General features: G+C 38.0%; 2 protein-coding genes and 1 long non-coding RNA gene across 3 annotated transcripts in view; 2 read left to right on the top strand and 1 right to left on the bottom strand.

The window, feature by feature from the left end:
• The first annotated feature begins 4860 nt into the window (after window positions 1-4860).
• LOC138402826 (uncharacterized) overlaps window positions 4861-26146 on the top strand; it is a 62102-nt gene continuing 40816 nt past the window's right edge. Inside the window, exon 1 of the long non-coding RNA XR_011237171.1 lies at window positions 4861-5016. This is a non-coding gene — a long non-coding RNA (uncharacterized lncRNA). The remainder of the gene's footprint in view (window positions 5017-26146) is intronic.
• Window positions 5701-10647, bottom strand: eIF3h (eukaryotic translation initiation factor 3 subunit h). The gene is made up of 5 exons (XM_034971976.2): window positions 10489-10647; window positions 9370-9587; window positions 8245-8404; window positions 6944-7148; window positions 5701-6239 (listed from the first exon to the last, which is right to left on the bottom strand). Exons 1-5 carry the CDS (start codon window positions 10564-10566, stop codon window positions 5887-5889), a joined length of 1014 nt encoding a protein of 337 aa, XP_034827867.1. The 5' UTR covers window positions 10567-10647; the 3' UTR covers window positions 5701-5886.
• Window positions 11068-25853, top strand: Als2 (Amyotrophic lateral sclerosis 2). The gene is given in 11 exon segments (XM_069500479.1): window positions 11068-11756; window positions 11758-12613; window positions 12616-14362; window positions 14439-14770; window positions 14918-15132; window positions 15210-15537; window positions 15773-16032; window positions 18985-19161; window positions 20245-20432; window positions 21244-21407; window positions 22183-25853. Coding segments are annotated over 11 exon segments (4779 nt in total). The 5' UTR covers window positions 11068-11292; the 3' UTR covers window positions 22231-25853.

Here is a 26146-nt window from a genome sequence, read left to right as displayed (position 1 = left end):
CTTCCCGTAAAGTAAGTAGGTTACGATGTGCCTGTCTCCGTATGGGTAAAAGTCATAATTTGTAACATAATTTGCTCGTACCTAGATACCTACCATAGAAGCCTACTCTCTCACACACCTTTGAGAACATCATGGTGAACTCTCAGGCCCGGTGTTGTGATGTGAGAACTAAAGAACAGAGTACCTACCTACCTTGCTCTAGGTCTATCTAACGACTAGCTGACCCGCCCCGGCTTTGCCCGAGTGGAATGTAAAAAATCAGCGTGGGGGTAGAATTTTCAAAAATCCAGAAATTGGTAATATGTATTTTTTATTTTGTAACCGAAAACCCAAATAACAATGTTCATCGATGTAACTTTAAAAAAATGATAGACTTTCATACAAACTTCCATCCCTTATTTACCCCCCTTACGGGTAGCATTTCGAAAAATCCTTTCTTAGTGGATACCTACTCTTTACAAAGAATACACCCTCCAAATTTCATGTCTCTAGGACCAGCGGTTTAGGCTGTGCTTTGATATATAAGTCATTCAGTCAGTCAGTCAGGACTTTGAAATTTATAAATATAGATTTATAGTCATAGTCATAGTCATAGTCATTTATTCATAAATACACATTATACGTCAATTACAATAATTTCAATTCTTTTTCTTAATATTTAATAACATATTCTTGTTTCAAGAATAGATTTAAAAAAATAAAAAATAAAAATATATATATAACATAAAATAAAATAAATGTTAAGTAAACAATTTAGTCTTGGATCTTCCCAAGTAGAAATTCATTATAACTATAGAAAGACTCCTCGACAAGCCAGCTTTTCACTTTCCTTTTAAAAATCTTAATGTTTTGCGCATTTTTTATGTCGTGGGGAATCCGATTATAAACCTCGGGACCCATTCCAACTACTGTCCGCGAGGCTTTCTCAAGCCTGTGGTGTTTTGCTACTAGGCGATTAGGATGCCGTAGGTTAAAACGTTTTTTACTGCCCCTATTCACAAACTCATCTTTATGTTGCGCCACATAAATAGCCACATGCAAAATGAGTAAGCTGGGTAGGGTTAATATGCCTAATTTCTTAAAATATGGCCGAGCTGGGGTATCTTGCGGTACGTGGGCTAGTATTCGGACAGCCCACTTTTGAAGTCGAAAGGCGCGCTCCCAGTCTGCGCCACGTCCCCATATTTCAACTCCATACTGCAGTAGACTTTGAACAGAAGCAAAGTAGCACGCGCGAGTTGCTTCTGTTGATAAAATTGATGCCACGCGCTTCAGAGCGAAGCATGCTGTAGACATTTTGCCACATAGTTTATCAATATGCGCGCGCGGCGTATATATTTTGTACTACTTCTTTTTCTTTCTACCTCTTGCTCCCATTTCATTTGAGCTCGGGTCTCCTTGTACGTAAGCGCCAGGACTTACTGTCAGCGAGTTGTGCTTCTCGACATTGGATCACCCATCATCCTCCTCCCTGAGGGTCTCCTTTCCATCCATCATGTTTGGTATAGGTAAGTCCCGCAAATTGCTATTCCGCTGGAACCATGTCTCGTAACATTGTAATGACGTCATTTTAAAGTCATTTGACATATATTTAAGTAAAAATATACCATCAGCTCGAAGCTTCAGCCTAGTGCTGATGTCACTAAAATGGCGGCCACGCGCATTAGCAATTTGCGGGTTTTATATGAATGTTCAGTATAGTACGCGGCAGAAAGTAATGTACATCTGCCATTAGAATTATCATTTATTTTGTTTTAATTTTGTTACAACATAATATTTCACATTTTTTTTTAGCTAGCCTTATCTAATTACTATATAAATCATGACCGCGTGGAATGGTGCCAAGAATACTGGCTGCATTTCCGCGCTGGACAGCCAGGCTGATCCGTTGCGCAAAAAATGAGCCAGCCCTTCTCTCACCAGATGAGGCTATTAATCGCGGTGAAATGTCTCGTAAAATTTTTTTAGCACTAAGACTCCATGGCCCCAGGGTCTCCACGGTAAACGGCACAAAAATGTAACTCTCTATAAGAGAGGCATACTTGCGCCGCTTGCCGTTTTCAGCTGTTTCTGCTGCGGCTCCCGGTCTTGACGCTGTCTTCCTGATATGACACGGGGCCAATGTGTCAACGCAATGTAAGCACTGAAATTAGCCATTAGAATGACATTTTGGCTTTGTAAAGCGTTGTCTCTGTCACTCATACTTACATGACGTTTTATCGGTCTCAACGACAGAGACAACTACAAATCTGCTATCTCCTTCAAAAGGCCGATGTACATTACTTTCTGCCGCGTACTGTACCTACTTGTTTTACTGAGTAGATACTTTTTTTTTGAGATTTTCTTAAATGCGAAACTGTATTTAGTTTGTTGCTTTTTTAATTTGTCCTTTAATCATGCCGCAACGAAGCAACTAATCAAATGGATTTAGTTAAAGATCTAGGAATTGTTATATGGCCCGATTTTTATCCTAGTAATTTTAAAAACTTAAATCAAGGTGGACGAAGTCGCGGGTATCATCTAAATAGACTATACCCTACCTAATATTATGTAACAAAATATTAGGTTGGTAGGTACATTGTAGCTCTAATGAGACGATATAAAATATAGTTATTTAGGTACTTAGGTTATAGTAAACTAGGTGCGAAATCCTTAGCAATATAAGTCGTCAGGTTGAAAATTAATTTTGTATTAGTATTTTATTATGTTAGTAATTTAGATCATTTATGTACCTAATACCTATGCAGATACATTGTTTTTTTGTTGGACAAAGCAACAAACCAACAAACAAATACACTTTCGCATTTATGCGAAAGTATATTTGTGGTTATAACCACGGGTTATAACGTAGAAAACAATCATTAAAATAAACATTTTAATGAACATAAACGTTAATTTCTTTCACATCATAAACGCCGGGTGTGGCAGATGTGCCGCTTACACTTTTTTAAGTTGTCCTTTCGCAAAGGAAAACCGGTAGAAAATTTTCTTCCACCATCACAATTATAGAGCTAATTTAAGCGGGCTGTAATAGCTAGTGGACTATAATTCTTACTGTACTTAACTGTACCTATTCCTTACAAATAAGGTAATATAGTGTGAAACAGCTGATAATTATTTGTCTAGTTATAATATTAGAGGTCTATACTCTATATACTTAGGTACCTATCAATTGTAGGTATCTAGTTATATACTCGCTGTTGATCTAAGTAGTTTTCAAGATTTTCAAACGATGTGTTTGAAATCTCTTTATAGGCTAGCTGAACGTAGTATTTATCTACATTGCAGAATAGAATACGTTAAACAAGTTCATTTCACAACCCATCCGTTTAATCTCGGAAAATTGATACAGACAAACTTGAGACATAGCCATAGGCTACTTTATTTTTTATCCCTGAGAATCAGTTTCCACGCGATTTATAAAAGCTTATGTAGCCTCATACCCTCTCTATTTTTCTAAGACGTACCTATACTACCAGTAGATTTTTCAAATTACAAGCTTTTTCGTGACACAAAAAGTAAGCCTCAGGATAACAAAGTACGAGTTGAACCTTTAGTTTTTACACAAGTTACGAAGTTACACATTTAAGGACTAAGGAGACAGTCAAAGTCAGATCCGTGCCCTAAAGTTTTAAGATAAAGTCATCAAACAGAGAAAGCTTAGGCCTCAGAGGAAATGAGGTGCGTGTCGATAGTCAACGGCGACATTCGTGATCAATTCAAATTATTTCATAGAATATAATTTGATAATGATCGATCGCATTTTAGGAGCAGGTTCAACTGCAGGATTATTAAGTTATCTGAATCCAACTGATATCTGCGGTTGAGGAGGCAGCTGGATATGAAAAAATGATAAAAAGAGGTATGTAAGCAGGTAGCTATACTTATTTCGCGACAAGTCGAGGTGGCAATCGGGGTATGAAGCGGAGGGACACCCCGCACGTCACCCGCGCTCGCCCGTACCAGGTTAGCGCAGGGGCTGTATGGGTGTACGCGGGGCGTTTTCTCCCCGATTGCTATCTTATCTATCATTTAGTCGATTTGGATATATTATTACGCTGACATGGTGGTCATATAATGCGGAGAGAAGATCATAACATCACTAATGTTAAATAAGTTCTAAGTTAATGCATATGGAATGAAAAAAAGAGGAGGAAGACCAAACAAAAAGGGGATGGATTATGTGAAAAAGCATAATATACGTGTAGGTAAAAAAGATAGATAATGCGTTGACGGACCACAGAAGTGAGTGGAAGAAGAAAACATTGTGCCGACTATGGTGCCGACCCACAGCCTTCTTTATTGTCTTACAATAAAGAAGGCTGTGTGCCGACCCCACGTAGTGTGGGATAAGGACAAGAAGAAGAGAAAAATGGCTGTCAAGGTTGCCATATTTTTAGTTTTAAAGCAATATAGAGTAGAATTGATTTAACCTTCATTTCATTTACCTACAACCTGGTAGGTATCTAACAGTCATAGCGGTTTCAAATTTTTTCTAGTTTTACAGATGTCTATGGGCGATAGATGAAGGTATAAAAAACACATAATTTTAAGACTCGGGACAAATTACCCTCAATTATACAGAGGCGGCGTCCAACTCGACCGGGATAGAGCAATTTGTGGCAATCAAGGGACAATTCAGTTATTTGCCTTAACTATGCCGCCCCTACCTTTGTAGGGTGACCATTCCCAAAGAAACTGAAGTAGGATTATAATCGCTCTTCGAAAGTTATTTAGCAAAAACCTAACTTTCCATACAGGACTAAGTGCCCGGGAGAGCCAGACCTTCTTTATTTTATAAAAGTTGAAAGTTTCTATGCGTACCCAAAGTATGGGTCATGGTGGCTATGGGAAATAACAGTAGGGCGATTGTCTAAAACCTGCATCAATCATTATTACAATCTCAATTGTTCTGATTGGCTGAATTTGTACCATTCTTGTTGCAACAATGCATTGTGGCCAATAGTGAGCGAGCATTAACCAATCAGAGATGATTGCGATCGTGACATTGTAGCTGTCAAACAACCGCGGTAGGGCCACTGGTAACAAAGATGTAAAATGTCTTACGTCAAAGTATAAAGTGTATTTTTTTTCTTTGGAATAGTTCTTATTAGAAATCACGTCATTAATTTCTCGGACATTGTATCGAGGCTCAATTTAAAAAAAAAACACACACACACATCTTTAGCGTTCCGTAAAGCTTGCGCCAGATAGAACTTTGCAAGGCTTTGCGAGCAGAACTGGCTTAAATATCTACCTACATATTGATCTGACCAGCTACAATCATGGGGTTAAGCCTGAGCAGGACTGGGTGAGATTTAAAATTATTTAGAAAACCTTGAAGTGTAGGTAAAAACACAATCATAAAAATATAAATATTGCATCTAGTTCTCTGACGTACAATAAATAAATGGACATAAGGTGGAGTACAATTCCCATTTCATCGCCGGGCATCGGGTAGTCTAAATATATAAAAGGAAAAGGTGACTGACTGACTGACTGATCTATCAACACACAGCTCAAACTACTGAACAGATCGGGCTGAAATTTAGCCAGCATATAACTATTATGACGTAGGCATCCGCTAAGAAAGGATTTTTGAAAATTCGACCCCTAAGGGGGTGAAATAGGGGTTTGAAATTTGTGTAGTCCACGCGGACGAAGTCGCGAGCATAAACTAGTTGCAAATAAAAAACTAAATTACACATTTCACGATTTATTACAAATACAAGTACATATACTCGGAACGGTCAGTCAGTGTAGACCAAGAAGTAAACTGCCCAAGCATTTCCTAATTAATTAATGACGTGAAATGCTCAAACTAATTAATGTTCTGATATGCTCAAACAATTTTTCGCCTGGTCTGCACTGACCCTAAATAGAAACCTAAATGTTCTGCTTAACATCCTTAGCATTCTGTAATGCTTGCGTCAGATACAGCTTAGCAAGGCTTTGCGAGCAGAACTGGCTTATATGCTGGCTGTACGTATTGATCTGACCAGCCACAATCATGGGGTTAAGCCTGGGCGGAACTGGGTGAGGCTTGAACAGCTTGTTGACATCTTCCTCGGGTAGGGGAGGTTCGTCTTTGGCAGCTCTAGCGGCGTTCTCTTGCGCCCTCTTCAATAGCCATCTGTGCTTGTCTTGCTGTTGACGAACTACCAGTTGTTGGTAGCGGTTGAATTTAATAGCTTCCTGGTTCAATTCGTCCACACGTTCCATCAGGCTTCGGAGTTGACCTGGAAATAGTGACTTAATAAGTTGATAGCATTTTTTCATGTACCTTCCATATACTTTTTTCCGGATGGAAAATAATAGAGACAGCCGTTAAAAAATTATAGAAACAAACGTTCCTCTCAGTGTTGGGGACAATATGCAGAAAAACTTTTTAGCTTTTATAAAATAACGAAGGTCTGGCACGCGCTGGCGCTTAGTCCATAAGTGAAGGGTGTGTAACTAAATTGTATTTTTTTTTCACGACAGTTAGGGAACTTCTAACAAAACGTCAAGGCTTCTACGTCACTGGCAGCCCTATTTTTCCTTGATTTTACGTCACCATAGATATTTGACATGTCGTCGATTCAGGATCAAACCGAGAGTTCCCCACTTTGGTTCACTCTGGTATAGCGTTGATAGCCTAGTGATTAAGATGTCAGCCATCTACTCAGGAGGTTAGGGATTCTATCCCGGGCACGCACCTCTAACTTTTCGGATTTATGCGTGTTGTAAACATCTTCTATATTTTTTTTATAGAGATAGTGAGCAAACGAGCCAGCGGGTCACCTGATGTTAAGTGATTCCCGCCGCCTATGAACATTTGCAGCACCAGACTAACCGCCGATGCGTTGCCGACCTTTTAGGTATTTGTTGGTCCGCCCCTTGAATAACCCCATGTAGTAATCTAGTGGGAACACCGCCGATGGGAGTCTTGAGGAAGATTTACCTTCAAGCACAGATGCAGTCCCAAGGTCAAGGAACTTGGAGCCCTCCTCCTCAGGGATCATCTCGGAGAGTTCTGACATCATGATGTTGGTGAGCGGCGAGTTGCGGATCACGATGGGCACCTCTATGAACAGGCTCTCGTAACCTATCTTGAGGTTACGGAGAGCCTCTGGTGTGTAGTCGTTTTCCTTGTACATGGCTATTGCCTGGATAGTGTAGAACATGAAACAGATATCAGGTAAGAAATATCTTAATCTATACGAATTATTATAAATGTGAAAGGGTGACTGCTAGCTTTTTACGGCCCATCCGTTTGAACGACTTTAACGAAAATTACAGTAAGCTTACACCCTTTTTTTCGCTGGTAAAAATGAAATTACGCATCCCGCACAAGGGCGGGTATGTGGGACTCACTGACAATTTTTACAGCCTTCAGCATACCCACTAAAAACCTAGCGATACCGTCTGCGTCAAGTATAGAAAATTACAGTTAGCTTACACCCTTTGTTTCGCTGCTAAAAATGAAATTACGCATCCCGCACAAGGGCGGGTATGTGGGACTCACTGACAATTTTTACAGCCTTCAGCATACCCACTAAAAACCCAGCGATACCGTCTGCGTCAAGTATAGAAAATTACAGTTAGCTTACACCCTTTGTTTCGCTGCTAAAAATGAAATTACGCATCCCGCACAAGGGCGGGTATGTGGGACTCACTGACAATTTTTACAGCCTTCAGCATACCCACTAAAAACCCAGCGATACCGTCTGCGTCAAGTATAGAAAATTACAGTTAGCTTACACCCTTTGTTTCGCTGCTAAAAATGAAATTACGCATCCCGCACAAGGGCGGGTATGTGGGGCTCACTGACAATTTTTACAGCATACCCACTAAAAACCCAGCGATACAGTCTGCGTCAAGTATAAGGCGTCTCACGATCTTGGATATCGGATGAGACTGAGACGTCTTGACGTTGAACCGGCGCAGGTTTACACCCAATACCTAAGGCGGGAGAAGGTGAGCGTAATGTCTTCTTCTTCTCCCCTGTCTTCTTCCTGCGGAGCGCGTGGGCTTCACAGGAGGCCCATGCTGGGGCCATCCCCAGGGTGTATCTCCCTATCTGAATATCAAAGTGTTCCGATGGAATTTTCACGCAGACAAAGTTACTGGCTCATCTAGTGTTACAATTAACAATGACAGTTTTTTCTCAGCTTATGGAACTTTTTGGGTACCTATTTTTTATTATCTTATCTTTGAAATTGTTTGTATAAGTCGTGCTGAAAAAAATGTTTTTGTTATTACCTGTGGAGTTAAGCGATACGCCTTCAGCGTGAGGAAGCCTCGTGCAGACTTCTTGGTGTCGTAGATGACTACAACACTCTCCTCAATGGAGGTCTGGTAGTGATACTGTGACTCCAACAGAGACTGGCTCAGGAAGTTGCCCACATCTGCACTCTGATACCTGTAATGGAGAATCTATATAAATAAAACCGGCCAAGTGAGAGTCGGACTCGCGCACGAAGGGTTCCATACCATCAGATCCCTTATTATAAATGTGAAAGTGTGTTTATTTGTTGGTTGGGCAACGGTGCAACGGATTGACGTGATTTTTTGCATGGGTATAGATAAAGACCTGGAGAGTGACATAGGCTACTTTTTATCCCGGAAAATCAAAGAGTTCCCACGGGATTATTAAAAACCCACGCGGACGAAGTCGCGGGCATCAGCTAGTATGACCTAAAAATAGTGGTTCATTTAACTCTACTGTTTATTTTTTTCATTTTACATTTATAAATTGGAACGGTAATGCCACTTACACTAACTAGATGATTAATGATAAATTATACAGACATAAAAAGATAAAACAAATGAAACATTAAAGGATCTTGAATGTACGACGAGAATATTGAATGACCTGTTCATTCAATGCTTCCGCATACTTCAGTGAGCTAGTGGCTTAAAGTCATGCAGTAGTGAATTGATTTATGAGTGATCTAAATGACTAAAATAAAATAAATTAAAATTAAAAATAGTCTTTACTAGCTTATGCTCGCGACTTCGTCCGCGTGGACTACATAAATTTCAAACCTCTATTTCACCCCCTTAGGAGTTGAATTTTCAAAAATCCTTTCTTAGCGGACGCCTACGTCATAATAGCTATCTGCATGCCAAATTTCAGCCCAATCCGTCCAGTAGTTTGAGCTGTGCGTTGATAGATCAGTCAATCAGTCAGTCAGTCAGTCAGTCAGTCAGTCAGTCAGTCAGTCAGTCACCTTTTCCTTTTATAGTCTTTATTTCAGTGTACAAAATTTTTAGTTATATTACAGTTGTTTGCATCACAAAAATTCTTTTAACTCTCGAGTGCCGCGCGTCAAAGGTATTCGAAGAATGACTAAAATATTTAGAAAATATAAATCTTAGACTCACCATCCCACATGAAAGTGGTCAACGTTAACCCTGCGCAAACGGCGCATCATGTCGAGCTGGTACTCCTCCTCGTCCATAGCCTCATCGTGCTTGGGGAAGGGGAAGCAGTTGGTGATCTCCAGCCGGTTGTCCACCACCAGCCCCAACAGAGCCCCCTGAGCTACTTCCATGTTGCTGCATGATTCCTCGTGGCAGTGCTTCACTATTTTCATCACCGCCTGTAAATTTGTAGAATAATATTCATCTCAGTCCATTTTACTTTCATAAGCTGATATCATTACATTTGAGAACATTACAGAAGACTCTCACACATGCAGTTTTCTCATGAGGTTTCCTTCACCATTAATGCAAGTGACATAATCGCTTAAACACATTACTCCAAAAATTAGAGGTGCTTCCCCAAGATTAAACCTGAACCCCAATCCTCCTAAAGATGCCTAAGTCTTAAACTACTAATCTATCACAGCTTTTTTATTTAATACAACAACTATTCTTCATAGTAAAATTAAACGTATTTTCAATAAAGAGTAATATAGATGTAAAATAGTTTCTTATTTGAATAAACGTTCACAAGTGCTGTCTATTTTATTAAAGACTTTATTTTACTATCAGTTATAGAAAATATTTATATAATTACTTAGTTTAGTTACACATACTTTTTAAGAAAACAACATTTTACTTCCTCATAGTTGTAATCATGCTAATAATGTGCGATTAATAAGATTCAGATATTCTACGAAAAGCACATTCATCACTATACTTACTAAAGTTCATTGTCACATAAAGAGTATACCATCATTAGAAAGTGAGATGAGCTTCCCAAAACAGTTCGTGACTCATCTATCAGAATAAACCTCTCGGGTAAATAAACCAAAGTTTGATATATAACATAACCTATACACGACAGACATTTAATCCAGAGAATCGTAATTTTATCAGGTCCTTATTGCTAGATATAGGCGCAAACTTCGTATTACCACTGATTTTCTACATGCGAACAGAAAAATGCTTGAGAATCCAGTATTTTTTAAGATAACATGACGTGTCAACAAAAGTTTGTGAAAGCACTTGTAACTGTTTTAAAGGTTCTAAGATAAGGAATAAAATGTTGTTAATTACCAGGCCATCACACTGGACGTAGGTGATCGCGGCTTCATTTTCAGGAACACGCCTAGATGCTCCACCGCGACTCGCCATTTTTTAGATCAAGAACAAGCAAGCACCGCAAGAAAGCAAAAGGACGATTTATATATATAATGTACTCTGTGGATTTATATTTGACAAGTTGACGGTTGACTTTGAAGTTTGACCACTTGTGACTTGACAGTTGTGATGTGACCATCAATCACAAATGACAGTAATTTCTGTCCACAGATTACTTTATTCTGTCAAACATAGATTGTAGAAAGACGTCATCTGCAAAGGGTTACAAATTCATGTTGGAATACAAAAATTAAAGTCTGGACGAAAGATGAGACTGAAACAAGCGCAGCAAAAAAAAATTCAATATGACAGACAGCTGGAATAACCTAATTTGATACTTTAAAATTAGTTGTTCTTATTTCAAAAGGCTCGAAAAAGATAGAATTCAGAGCCGTAAAACCAGTCAAAAAAATACTTCAATATTGCCAACATTTCCCGATTTGAAACAAATGTCAATATAATCGCTGTCAAATCACATGTCATCCCACTACAAAAACACCAAAATCAATTTCCAAAACAATAATTACGGTATTACCAGAAATTAATTATTTAATAATGTTTTCTCTAATTATCAAGTGTTGTGTATAAAAACTGTAACTGCTGATCGAATACCCTTGTGGAAATTTGGGCTAATTTGTGTTTATGCAGCTAATTAAGCGCTTTTTATGGTCATGATGATCCGCCTAGTTTTATTAGACAGAATGAGAAAGTGTTCTTAAAATGAGTCAACACAAGTTCTGGAAAGGAATAACTGCGCTGAATGTACCCTCGTCGCAACAAGTACCTGATAAGATTGTTAAACTTTGTTCTCTGAGTGGTGATTTCATTGTTCTTGGGAATGACCATGGCCTCTATTACTGCGATATCAAAGAAGACAGCTTGAACTTTAAGAAAGTCTCAGGTATTTCAGCTATCGACATATCGCATCACAATGATATCATTTATATTATAGATGTACACGGCCGTCTGTATAAGACAAATACTAGTTTTAAAAACAAAGAGGAAATCGTAGTAAAAGAAGACTCTAAATGCTGTCCTCATGGCTTTAAAAGTACTAGCAATAAAGTGAAGTTCAGAAATGTAGTGACAAGTGATTTTGGGCAGCTGTTCATTAGCATCGATGGTCATTTGTGGGGTTCGGGTGTCATGCCCCAAATAGCATTAGATACTAGTAGTATTAAGAAGTCCCATTTTTGAGGGAAGGACAGTGTACAGTGCTTCTGTAGGCCAAAACTTTGCTGCTGTGATAGCAAGGAAAAATGTTAAACAATCCGGTAACTGTGATACGGACAGTGATAATGATGATGAAGAGGTGTTTGCTTCAAACTGCTCACAATGTCAAACCATTATAGGACTGGCATCCCCTGCTTCCGTTCCCTCCTTATCAGAAACATGTCCACTAGGTGTCCACATAAGTAAGTCTAGTGAAGACTCGAGCAGTACAACCGCTCCCCAAACTGATGTCCACATTGATGCACACAGCTTCACGGAAGATTCTAGTCCTTCATCTGAAGAATCTAAAGTTGCAAAATGTGATAACATACAAAATGTAAATAGTAATATAGAAAATAATCATAAGTTACAAGAGGAAAATGATGTTGATGAAAGTACTGAAAATATTGACACTCCTAGTTCTAGTACAGAGAAGATAAATAATATATTTATAAACACTGATGCAGCAAGGCAGTTCTTAAGTAGACAGCTGTCTTGGGTATCTGCAGGTGAAGATTATTTAGTAGAATACACAGAGAAACCTACAAGAATAATAAAGGAAAATGTTTCTAACTTAACAAATTTTGTTTATGAAGGTGTTAAAACTGTAGGGGATAAAGTAGCTACATTATCGAGGCATGTGAGTGGGAGTAGTGAAAATAATGACTTGGTTGAACTTCCAAATCGCAATTTCAATGCAGAAAACAGTTCTCTAATGTATAGTTGTAACTCTAATAAGTTTGAAGATCTACAATTCTCAACAAGTACAATTAGTAGTGAGAAAGACTTTGAAGCAGTAAGAAAGAATTGTAACCTTAAGAACATGTCCTAAACTTGGAAAAAAATATACTAGCAACTGAATTGTGGACCTGGGGAGATATATCCCATGGACAATTAGGAATAGGGGATACAGTCAAAAGAGTAAAACCTATGATAGTCATGAGTTTATCTGGGTTTGGGCTTCAGAAAGTGTCCTGTGGCAAATGGCATTGTGCTGCTTTAACACTAGATGGTAGACTATATATGTGGGGGTACAACCACTTTAAACAAGTCAGTTTTGAATCTAGAGTGGACAAAAGTAGTCCTAAACAATTTACTGAAAATTCTGACAGTGACCGAGTTAGAGACATGGTAGCAACAGACAACCACACACTTGCCTACACTCATAATGAAAATATTTACTACATGGGAAAGCACACAGATGGATTCACAGAATCTGTTGTTAATTTAAACCAGAAAGCTAATGAAGACACAGAACAAAAAAGTAATATTTTGACCATAAACTGTAATGAGCCCCAAAATCATAGCAATAAGCCTGAAAACCTATGCTATCATTGGAGAGTACTATCTTCTGGCAATATAAGTTACTGCTCCGTTGAACAATCTACAATTTGTCCTGAATTTCAAAATTTGTCCATTGCTCAAAGATATCTTGAAGAAATGCTTTTAATATACCACTCACTAGTTAAGCCTTTTCTAAAGAAAAGCAAAGCAATCACTACACATTCCAATGTATATGAAACTGTTTGTGATATATTTAGTGACATATTAAATATAACTGCTTTAAATGTTTTATCAACTTGGCAATATGCTGAGAAGCATGTAAATGAATGTGATATTTCTATGATAAAAAATTTAGAAGAGTTTATTTTTTTGTATCAAAAGTATTATGTAGCTATAAGCAGTTTGATTGTTATTGGTGGTTTTGTTCATATCAACAATATAGTTGATGTTCCATCAAGTATCTACAATTTATTTAGTGATCAGCTACCAACAAATAAGCAAAAAAATAATAAGAAAACATCGGAAGCGTTAGTAGGTTTGGCTTTCGTACAGCCATTGACACGATTAAGTTCTTACAAATGCATTGCACAATCACTGCTGCGACACAAAATTATAAGGAAAAAAGGTGACACTAAAAATAATATAGAAGAACAAATCGGCAAAGTTGTAACATCATTTGATGCCTTGATTGACGAACAAGAGAAAAAAAGAAAAGAAGCCGATGTTACGAAACTGTTCTGGGAGACAATAGGGAAAAGCTTAGATCAATATAGAACACCTGAAAGACGTTTGATTAGGGACTCAAAATCTCGGCCGCTAAGTTTAGTTAACCCCGGAAGATTCAGTAGCCACTGGTTTATTCTATTCAATGATTTATTTGTCCATGTTAGCGGAAGTACTCCAAACGTCCATCCATTAGAAATATTATGGGTTGAAGCCATTCCCAACACTGACTCCCTACAAAATGCAATACAGCTCACAACACCAGAAGAAATTATTTGTGTGTCCACAAGTTCAGAAGAAGAAAAGACTGAATGGATACATATTCTCAATGCATCTGTTAAAACTGCATTAAATAAAGACGCAGCATATAAACCTCCAGCTGTTAGAACAGCGTCATACACTTTTTCGTCTAAGAATGTGTTCTACAAAGATGCAAAATACACTGGAAGATGGTTAGATGGTAAAGTACATGGCAATGGAAAAGTAGAATGGCCAGATGGAAAGCTTTACGTAGGGCAGTTCCAGTTAAATACATTATGTGGGCACGGGAAAATGGAAATCCCTGGAGTAGGTAAGTTAAATATTCAACTAAAATCACTCTTAATATTTTAATTGGTCAAAATCTAACAAAAAAAATTCGTCATTAGGATTATATGAAGGCCAGTGGAAAGACAATCTTCAAAATGGTTATGGTATTATGAAATATAGTTCAGGAGACATTTACGAAGGATATTTTAAAGATGGCCATTCCCACGGCCATGGAATAAAAAGACAAGGAGATTTCACTACATCCACAGCTACAATATACACAGGGGAATGGGTTGCCGGGGTGAGGCAAGGTTACGGCGTTATGGACGATATTGGCAAAGGAGAGAAGTATCTTGGCAACTGGAATGACAACAAAAAGCATGGCTGTGGGCTTATAGTTACGTTGGATGGAATTTATTATGAAGGCCTGTTTACACAAGATGTTTTAACTGTAAGTAATAGGACTAATTCCAATTTGTACAACAATGTTCATCAAATCCATCAGCCTGCTTGCGTCCATTGCTGAAGCCTTTTCGTGAGTTCTCCACCAAACACGGTCCTCCACAGTATGGAAAAATACTTTATTAAAATTTTTCAGGGACATGGCGTGATGGTTTTCGAAGATGGAACTCATTACGAAGGAGAATTCAGATCGGCGGGAGTGTTTTCGGGAAAGGGTGTTCTGACGTTTTCAAGCGGTGACAAAGTCGAGGGCTCTTTAAGCGGACATTGGACTGAAGGGATAAAAATATCCAATGGAATCATGCATCTGAATGTTTCGGATCCTGCACTCTCTCCGAATTCTAAACCTAAGCAAGTTTTATTGACTTCAAAATCAGAAATAGCTGTTATAAACTCGGTCACGTCTAATAAAACATGATTTATTTCAGTTCGTTTGGAAAACTCAGTGTGGTGTCGGACCAGAAATGGAACGCGTTATTCCGTCAATGTTTTCAAAGCATGGGAGTTTCCGATACTGCCCTGACTCCAACTGGTAACCATCTTATCAATGGTCCATCAAATGAGAACGCGAAAATTTGGCAGAATGTGGCAGTCGCCATATCTTGCTCCCATAAAGACAAGCACGCCAAACCTGCTAAGAAATCAAGTGGTTCTGATATAGAGAAGTCAGTTGATTGTTTAGAGGTCATCCCACAGTTTGGTCAGAAAACACTGACGATAAATGACTACACAGAACTGAAGCAATATCTATTCAATGTAAGTCGAAATTAATTTGATTTCACCATAAAATATTGACTAATATGACCTAATGAATTATTGCCACATTGTTCCCAGTAAATAACTTTGCTATATTGTGTCAATTTCAGTAATTCGGTACCAAAAACGCGAATGGAAATAGAAACAAAAATATGCACCTACATTTATCAGTAAATAAAATTGCCATACCCAGTTTCAGTTTGCCAGATTTTTAATTTTTTTTTGCACAATTTAGGCCTGTGAATCTACACATCATCCTCTCGGCCAACTGGTCCTAAGTCTTACCAATGCTTTCAACACGACATACGGCGGCGTTCGAGTGCATCCTCTACTATTGAGCCATGCTGTTAAAGAGCTGAAGAGTATCACCACGAGGTTGTACCAGGTGGTTCAACTCTTGTTCCCCGCTTTACCACCAGAGGGCCAAGATGTGGTGCTGCCATATAAAGCAGAAAATGATTCAGAGGGTAGAGAAGATAGCAACCCTATAGATGGGTAAGTATTTACAAGATCTACAAAACGAAATTTATCTGAAAGTGAATTTTGTATTGGCTGTTCCTAAAAAAGTTTTTTCGGGTATTCTTTTGGGTAAAATGTGTTGTGTCAAATTAATTCTAATATCTAATATCAGTGAAATACCTACGTAACTATGTACGTTAATTTTAATTAACTCTATAGATTCAACAGATTTGAACTATCATTTTTATCATATTCCTGGATCAAGACCTAAAGCCTAGTAATAAATACACCAACATTCCTCGTGATAACATTTATTTATTTGTCCGTATATTACCTAAATTATTGTTTAAATTATTCTACAGATAATGCTTATTGCTTATCAAGATTCCTTAATCTGTTGGTCGATTTCGTAAAACCTGCATCAATCTGTAGCTGAAGGGTTGATGTAATGAAGAACCAGCTACATATAGTGATGTTTATTTTACACTTTACAATTGATATGTTATGTACAATACAGACGGGCTCGCGAGCTTTATATAATACAATGGTAGAAGATGTTGACGTGACGAGCGGATGATAGGGAATGTGGAATCTTGTAACGTGCGTGACCAGGAGGATTCCCCACTGCGTTCCAAATTTGAATATTGTTGTGTGGCAGCTGCGAAGTTTTCCTAATAGCTGCCAGCCAAGTAACGGTAGAGGTTGCACCTCTACATCACCCCCCTACGGAGTGAGAAACAGAAAAAAAAAAATTAAGTAAGGCAAGTATTATATACATAAGAATGAAGGAAAAGAACCCTAAAACTAGAACATGTAGTGATAAAAATGAGAAGGCAAATAGGATTGAAAGTTGCCTCAATGTTGAGTCTTCTGTAGCAGTATCTGGTAATGGTGTAATACCTCAGGTCATTGTGTACACAATGACTGGGAGGCAGTACTTAAGACCAGAGAAATAAGCAGTGGACCTGTATGCCTATGTGACACGGAAAAAAATAATTACAATAAATGAAGCGTTCGGAGTGCAAAAAGGTTGATGACGGAGGAGACGCATGATGAGCAAATCTTCTTCACGTCGAACCTTGGCAAACTCGCGTCCACACAGACCTGAAGAGAGGTTCTGAGCGCGATAAACTCAGTGAACCTGGAAAAGTGAAAAGGTCGAAGGACTTACGAACGAGTGACATCGTGTCTTAGGCTGCCCAGTGTACTACAGGAACATGTGTGCGGAGGCTATTCAGCACTCCACAAAAGCTGCTTCACTTTGAAATAAAAGATGATCCGCAATGCACGGAGGAAGCTTTGCTGAAAACCTTACGAATTGTGGCATGGTCCGTAGGAGTTTGTTGTGAATGGAACCATGGAACGGAGAGATTAGTCCTCTTCATACGTGTAATACTGTTTCTTTATAAATTGCTGAAATTTAAAATGTTATGACAGGAAAATTTTACAAAATACAATGGCAATTATGACATGACAATATAACTAAATAAAATTGTTCTAAAAAAGTAAAACGTCTATAAAAAATTCCCTTTTTAAAATGAGATGATGAGACGTCACTTATTGTCTATATTGTTCATGGAATGTTAATGTTCTTTTTCACTGAATTTGAAAATTACAAAAATACGTCACTCAAAAATAATTTTCACAAAACAAAATGCAATGTCACAAATATTATTGTTACAAATTGTTTTTCAGCACAGAAGAAATAATGTCCTTATAAAACCTGGATCCCTCCTCAGGGCGCCTTGGATATGTACTCACAAGGCATGCACGTATGAACCTCGCGTCGGGTTCAGGAGGTTGTGTTGTGGTCAGCGATGTAGGACAGGGTAGGTTGCGTAGCGTGCCGCGTCGAGTTAACTGGATTGCGTCCACGAGGGACACCATCTGTGGCGTCCATGTCGAGTCGCAGTCGTAACTCGTAGCTTTCGCGTTCAGAGGGTGCAGCTAATGTGGCCGCACGTCGTTGCTTGTTGCGTTGAGTTGCTTGCACGCCGGAGATGTACCTACGGGAGCAGTGTGCAGGCTCGACCGTAGACGCAGGTACCCAATGTGGCTGATGTGTTCCTCAATAATGCGGCTGCGTGTTCTTGAGCTCGGGAGTCACCAATTATGTAGCTGAAGGGTTGATGTAATGAAGAACCAGCTACATATAGTGATGTTTATTTTACACTTTACAATTGATATGTTATGTACAATACAGACGGGCTCGCGAGCTTTATATAATACAATGGTAGAAGATGTTGACGTGACGAGCGGATGATAGGGAATGTGGAATCTTGTAACGTGCGTGACCAGGAGGATTCCCCACTGCGTTCCAAATTTGAATATTGTTGTGTGGCAGCTGCGAAGTTTTCCTAATAGCTGCCAGCCAAGTAACGGTAGAGGTTGCACCTCTACAAATCATTATTACAATCTCAATTGTTGTGATTGGCTAAATTTGTGCGATTCTTGTTGCAACAATGCATAGTAGCCAATAGTGAGCGAACGTCGACCAATAAGAAGTGATTGCGATCGTGACATTGTAGCTGTCATTTTACCACAATCGAGCAGATAACGAAAACACAATTATCAAATCTCAAAATTACAGACGTCTTTTTATTTTAATTTTTACAATGAGTAGGTAATAAGTAGAGGTAGGTACTCACTAGGTTTTGCTTAATCAAGCTGTATACCTTTGGTTCTAGAAGTGTAACGACAAACCTGTGTCACTTGGTCACATGACCCGAGATGATCTCATAAGAGAGAAAGATCGATACTTAAGATCGAATTTACGTGATAGAAAGAGAGGCGTTTGTTACTTGTGTTACACAGTGCTGTGCAAGCTGAGATGCCCTTTATTGCGTCGTAACAAGAGTAGCTAATTATTTAAACGTCCTTTCTTGCCGAGTTGCTTATTGCTCGATTAGAATAAAATGACAGCTATAATGTCACGATCGCAATCACCTCTGATTGGTTGACACTCGCTTCTATCTCTATCTTCAACAGGGAAGTAGTATCGGCCGCCTCTCTCCTGCAGCCCACCTTACTACCGCGAGTGCACCCAGCGCTGTTCGTGCTGTACGCTCTACACAATAAGAGAGAGGACGACTTGTACTGGAGGAGGCTGCTCAAGTGGAACCGGCAGCCTGATACTACGCTCATGGCTTTTCTGGGGATAGATCAGTGAGCATTACCAAATACCAACTATAGTCCAACGACAAGTCGATATGGCAATCGGGGAGGGAACGCCCCGCACATCCGCACAGCCCCCGCGCTAACCAGGTGTGGGCGAGCACGAGTTACGTGCGGCGTCCGCGTATAGTGCGCAACAGGTCGAGATGGCAATCGGGGTATGAGGCGGGGGACGCCCCGCACACCCCGCTCGCCCGCACCGGGTTAGCGCGGGGGCTGTGCGGTTGTGCGGGGCGTTCCCTCCCCAATTGCCATCTCAACCTGTCACTTAATTAACTGAAGAATTTATCAAGAAATAAAACAAAAATTGGTTTATTTGCTAGAAACTACACAATGATTACACAGATGTTGCCTACGTGTTTTATCGAATAATTTATGTGCTATCCAAATAAAAATAGGTAAATATTAAAGTAAAAAGAAAATGTTTAGGTTTTATTTTTGATAGATTTAGTACTGAAATGATCTTATCTGATAAGTTAATGATGAATTATTTTTTTTCATCTCGTTTATCTATGTGGTGTGATAAATGATAAAGTATGGAAAAATTTTGGTTTGGCCTTACAAATAGGTATAATATGTTTATCAATAATACCAGCTGATACCCGCGACTTCGTCTGCGTGGATTTAGGTTTTTAAAAATCCCTTGGGAACTCTTTGATTTTCCGGGATAAAATGTAGCCTATGTGACTTTTCCGTCTTTTCAACTTTCAACCTCAGTGCCAAAATTCAATCGTCGATTGGTTTTCGTCATCCTCAACGTTTTGTAATCAACTACGTCGCTTCGTAGTAACCAGTTTCAAACACACATTTTTATATTCCGCTACGAACCCGGATAAAATATTTTTGGTTAGTAGGTTACGTAACTACGTAATTTTATTCTTATTCCGTTACGAACCCGGATAAAATATGCTTGATTAATAACCAGTTACGAATAGACGAAGCATAAATCTTATTTCGTAGCTGGTTACGAAACATTGGTTATTAACGTGGACGAAACCGAAAATTCTGGTGCCCATTCCAAACGTGTATTGAGAAAATTCACTTGAAAACAATTTGTCTTCATTATATTTCTAGGAAATTCTGGTCGACAACGAGCAGGAATCCTCAGGCGTCGCCCACGTTTTCCCCGCTGAAAGAGCAGCTTTTTCATGAGGCGGTGGAAACTCTGCAGCAACTGAAGACCACCTTCTCGCCGATAGAGAAACTGCTCGTCATCAGGAGCACTTTCCAGAAGATGACTACGGCTGTGCAACATGAATTAGGTGAGTAACAAACTGTTATTGGTACTGTCTACCTGGATTCTGATAACTACTAAATTTTGGAGTAAATGCCAAATCTAAAAACTCTCTTGGAAGTATATTATAAAATATTTTTAATTATTTAATGTAAATGTGTGTTTCATTTTCGTAATATCGGCCGCCTCTCGCCATTTCTTTAACTATATGTATTCAGCTGTTACATTACGGCTAACCTCAAAACGTTCTCATTATTATTAAAGCCGGATTCACACCGGAACGGCAGCGGCGCGGCGAGCACTTTCAGTGTGAAATAATTTTAACTTTATCTACATAAATAAAAGACCAGTATCGCTTGAAAAGGTCGCGAGGCCTCTAGCGGCTACGCGCGGCCGAATGTAGAAACTCTGGCTATCGTCGCGTCGCTGCCTATCTCTAATTTTTTGAAAATAAAATATAGCCTATGTCACTCAGGAATAATGTAGCTTTGTACTGGTAAAAGAATTTTCAAAATCGGTTCAGTTGTTCCAGAGATTTCCCCCTACATACAAACTTACATACATTACCTCTTTATAATATTAGTATAGACTAGCTTATGCTCGCGACTTCGTCCGCGTGGACTACAAAATTTCAAACCCCTATTTAACCCCCTTAGGAGTTGAATTTTCAAAAATCCTTTCTTAGCGGATGCCTACGTCATAATAGCTATCTGTATGCCAAATTTCAGCCCGATCCGTCCAGTAGTTTGAGCTGTGCATTGATAGATCAGTCAGTCAGTCAGTCAGTCACCTCCTTTTATATATATAGATTAGTGTGAAAATTATTTTTACATCCACAGGCCAGCACTACCTATGGAGTATGGACGAGTTGTTCCCCGTGTTTCATTTCGTGGTGGTTCGCGCAAGGATACTGCAGCTGGGCTCGGAAATACATTTTGTGGAGGATTTCCTCGAGCCCGGCATGCAGCATGGCGAGTTAGGACTCATGTTCACCACACTAAAGGTATTACTACAACTACATATTTACTATAATATACCTATTTTGCTATAATAAATGAAGACATAAAATGTAATATACCCAGTGAAACTTAAAAGAAGAATTATTAAGCCGGCAAGAAATAATGTACATCGACCTTTAGAATGAGAATTCGACTTTGTAGAACGTTGTCTGTCACTCAGACCTATGTTACGTTTTGTCGATCTCAACGACATAGACAACACTCTACGAAACTATTATCTCTTTCTAAGGTCCAGTCCTCAGGGGAGGAGAGAAGATGTCATTGACTGACATCAATCAATAGATTTTTAAAAGATGACGATATCTTTTTTCGCTGATTGGCTGACTGAAGACACATCTCTTCTCTCCGCTTAGGTATAGGCTACTGTAATTCTTCTGTATATCATTCTGAATTACTGTACTTTCCGATGATAAAACCTCGGAGAAAGACTCACTCCGCAAAGACTCTTGTTACAACCATATTAAGTGCAATTCGGCTCGCGCTCGTGATCCTGTCCTGATGTATGTCTGTCTCTAAAATGCAAGCTTTGTGCCAAACTTAGTCAAGATCAGTTCAGCCAGTACGCCGTGCGGTGAACGTAATAAACAGACAAGCACTATGCAGACTCATTTTGAATTTAAAACATTGGTGGATCACGATAAAACTAGTAAAACTTTTTTTTTTCATTCCATTTTTCAGGCATGCTACTTCCAAATTCTACAAGAGAAGATGTCAATCAACTCCTAATTATAAAACTTTTTTTTTCATTCCATTTTTCAGGCATGCTACTTCCAAATTCTACAAGAGAAGATGTCAATCAACTCCTAATTATAAATTACTTGCCTATATTGCTGGCCGCATATTATCGGAAATCGTCTGTTAGTTATTTTCTGTCTCACTCACTCCACGAACATCCAATAAGCGTTGGACATACGCTCATCCGGCAGCATTCTGAGAGTCTATGGAGTGTAGTACAAAATGTATAAGGAAAATAATTTCTGGCGCGCATCCGATATATTTTTTTCGAACAGGATCCGACAGACTTATCATATTACTAGCCGCCCCGACGAACTTCGTACCGCCTAACAGTCGTTTCTTTAATTTTTTTAATACCTTAAATTTTTCTCTCCGTAAGAACCATCCTCGTACTTCAAGGAATATTATTAAAAAAGAATTAGCGAAATCGGTGCAGCTGTTCTCGAGATTTGCGATCATCAACACATTCAGCGATTCATTTTTGTATATAGAGATATGTGACCGGCTAAAAGTCCCACTAATGGAATTTTAAAGCTGGAAACATCCGTGTCGTGTCGTGTCGTGACGCGTCAGAAGCATATCGGTTTCACACATTTAGTATGGTCGTCACTCCACACCACACTAACGTGTCTCTAATCATAGTTAATGTATGAAATCGATATGCTTCTGACGCATCACGAGTACGACACAACGCGAGACGCTAGTATATTTCCGCATTGAAATGGAAGATTCAAGATTCAAACGCATTGACTTACTATACCAGCAAGACCCTCAACATGTTCATGCGACTAGGGCATGTTTGTTTTGTTCAGTTTTGCCACCAAATTTTCATTGTTTTGCCATTCAAATTGCACCCTACGCTAACGAAATAGCGTTTATATTTGTGTGCATATGTTATTGCTAACTATCACATCGCTGTGCGGACGTATTTTGATGAACTTTTCTTAGAGATTATAAGTCTTGCTTATATAGTAAGTCATTGGTACTGATTCTGAGCACAACTAAATTTTAGAGCATTCGCATCCTCTTCTCACTAATACAATGTGAAAAGGACAGACATAGTTTGACAGTTTTAAGTTTTATTTAGAGCCGTCAAACCTCGTGACTTTAGCTGCCAGTCGCAAGCGTATCGTTTAAATTTGTATCGTGCACTAAATTTTAGAATCTTTAAATGTAAAATTCATGTTCCGTCCTTTTTTAGCAATATTAAAAAGAAAAGGATGCAGATACTCTAAATTTAGTTTAGCGAGAAACAACAGAATCAGCGCCATTGTTTTACTGCTATTATTTATTATGAATAGGACAAAATTATTAATAGAATGATCTCGCAATAAGTATAAGGTGCAATGCATTGTGTTCATGCAAATTCGCTAGATGACGCTTTGCTCCATGGACACAATATCCATATTTTCCTATTGATTAATATTTTTAATGCATATAAAATTTAAATTATGGATGTTGAATTTAAAATTAAATAATGTTAAGTTAGCCTTGATAGTAATGGTAAGTAAGCTGTGGTAGCCTAGTGGTTAGGACGTCCGCCTTCCAATCGGAGGTCGGGGGTTCGATCCCGGGCACGCACCTCTAACTTTTCGGAGTTATGTGCGTTTTTAAGTAATTAAAATATCACTTGCTTCAACGGTGAAGGAAAACATCGTGAGGAAACCTGCATGCCTGAGAGTTCTCCGTAATGTTCTCAAAGGTGTGTGAAGTCTGCCAATCCGCACTAGGCCAGCGTGGTAGACTATGGCCAAAACCCTTCTCACTCTGAGAGGAGACCTGTGCTCTGTAGTGAGCCGGTGCTGGGTTGATCATGATGAAGTTAGCCTTAAGGTAATTCGTATTAATAAAGCTGCCCCAAAATTATAAATAGAACATATAGGTACCTAGTCTCCTACTAGGTAGGTATAACATTGGCTAAAGTCCGGATCAGTCGATAGTAAGAGAACCTGCAGAGGTATTCTCTAACATTTTGACATGTAATTTCTAAATTTTAGAAACAAGAAAATAAAATCGATTCACCTCTACAGTAGAAAGAAAATTAAAACTTTCTGTTATGGATAAATAATAAATTATCTAAAGTTTGCGCTTGCGATTTTGTTTGCTAAACTCATAATAAAAGGCCGCTATTACACCTGTAAGTTTTACTCACAGCTTACGTAATTAACTGACAACAAATTTACGAAGGTAAATGACACTTATACTAATATGAGTACACACAATAATGTTTACATTAGTAAATTTGTCGTAATTTAATCATGTAAGCTACTTACGTGAGTAAAACTTACAGGTATAATTTCAGCCTAATGATACTGTAGCAATGATTTTTGCATACAAAAATTATTAGGTACTTTCTCGGCTTGTAAGATTTTTTAAAATTAAATCGAGAATGTACTGGCGCGGTAAGCGTAATTTTAAAAAAATACTGTTCATAATCGCATATATTTTTTTGCAAATATTATTGTTTATTACTAATTTTCAATTGTTTTAAAAAAATGTGCCAAAGAATGTATGAGTAGCAATATTATTTTGCGTGCCTTATAAAATATTAGGTAGCTACTCGTTTAGTGCTACTTAGCTTGGCAAATAAAAAAATATTATTTGCTATAATTTTTGCGGTTATTATCATGCGAATATATTATTAATATTAATGTATTATGAAGATAAATTAATGTTAGTTATGTTATATTCTTCTATTCGTCTAAGTATTATATACCTGTATATAAAATAAGTGTAAAATAGAAAAAACCTAACTAGAAGAGCGGATCAATTTTCATCGAAGACATTGTATGGTACTACTGTATACTGTACAAGTTTCATAAGCAAAAGGTTTTTGAAACCTGTTTTGAAGGCTGTTATTTTATGTACCCTTGTTTAGCTGTTAGGTAGTCAGATATAATATTACAAGAACTTGAAAAAGTTGAGTTTTAAACGTTATTTAAAAAAAGAAAAGGTATGTAGGTAGTTATTTATTACAATAAATTATTTAAAATGTAATTTTTATTTTTTGATGCTTTAATTAAATTTTAAGTAACTAGGTAACTCTTAATTTTAAGCTTGCCAGAATTTTTATACATTAACAGATTTTATTTTAAGACAATACATAAAGTAGCACCTTTATGTTAAACTCTTTTTTTGTTATATTATCACTTATCATATAAAATAGAAAGGAGCGTTTTTAAACTAAATTTTCGGTTCATCAGAAATTATATTTACTTATATCACTGCGAAAATTCATGGAAATCTGATTGGACCACAATCCAGACTGAATTCGGTATGTTTTTAATTTTAATAGTGTTATTACATTGTACTCTCCAACTAATCGCTTGTCTGGATGTGTCCTTATTCTTTAGTAATATGTCAGATACCTACATATTATTATATTAATAAATAATCCAAAGTGTAAGTACAAAAGTAATTGTTTATTTTATTAATCCGTAGCTGTAACTAATTTGATACCTAAGATCAGCAAAATATAGAAATAAATCCCATTCCCATAGAAAAATGTAAGTTAGGTAACTAGGTACCTACAACTTACAAGTTCTTTAAAAATGTTTATTGTACGATTAAGTATGTTTGGCATATCATAAAATTATTAATAGTAAAAATGAAGAAACATATTTATATCTCAAGCTATAAATGTAATGTAGTGTGTTTAAATTTTAAAAAGAATATTTATTAAAATTTCAATAAGAGTTCAGATCTTTATTTTTTACCCGCTTTTCACTTGCGCCGTCTCAGCTTACGATCGCCCCAAATACAGTAGCCGGCAGGCAGGAAATATTGTATAGACTATTAGAAAGAGGTTTCGGCTTCGAAGTGTTGTCTATGTCACTCATACTTATGTGACATTTTGTCGGTCTCATTCTCAACGACAGAAACAATGCTCTACGGAACCGCTATCTTTCTCTAAAGGTCGATGTACAATATTTTCTAAGTGTGGATAGAGTCGCGGCCATACAAACTATTTTTCGAATTTAGCTAATTT

Source organism: Maniola hyperantus, chromosome 1, assembly GCF_902806685.2.
Source record: "Maniola hyperantus chromosome 1, iAphHyp1.2, whole genome shotgun sequence".
Taxonomy (NCBI): domain Eukaryota; kingdom Metazoa; phylum Arthropoda; class Insecta; order Lepidoptera; family Nymphalidae; genus Maniola; species Maniola hyperantus.
This window is presented reverse-complemented; position numbering and strand designations above follow the sequence as displayed.

Coding starts and splice junctions, on each gene's coding strand:
- eIF3h (XM_034971976.2), bottom strand. CDS start 10,566: ATGGCGAGTCGCGGTGGAGCATCTAGGCGTGTTCCTGAAAATGAAGCC. Junction 7,149..8,244: donor CGTATCGCTTAACTCCACAG/GTAATAACAAAA, acceptor TACACTATCCAG/GCAATAGCCATGTACAAGGA. Junction 6,240..6,943: donor GACTGCATCTGTGCTTGAAG/GTAAATCTTCCT, acceptor CACTATTTCCAG/GTCAACTCCGAAGCCTGATG.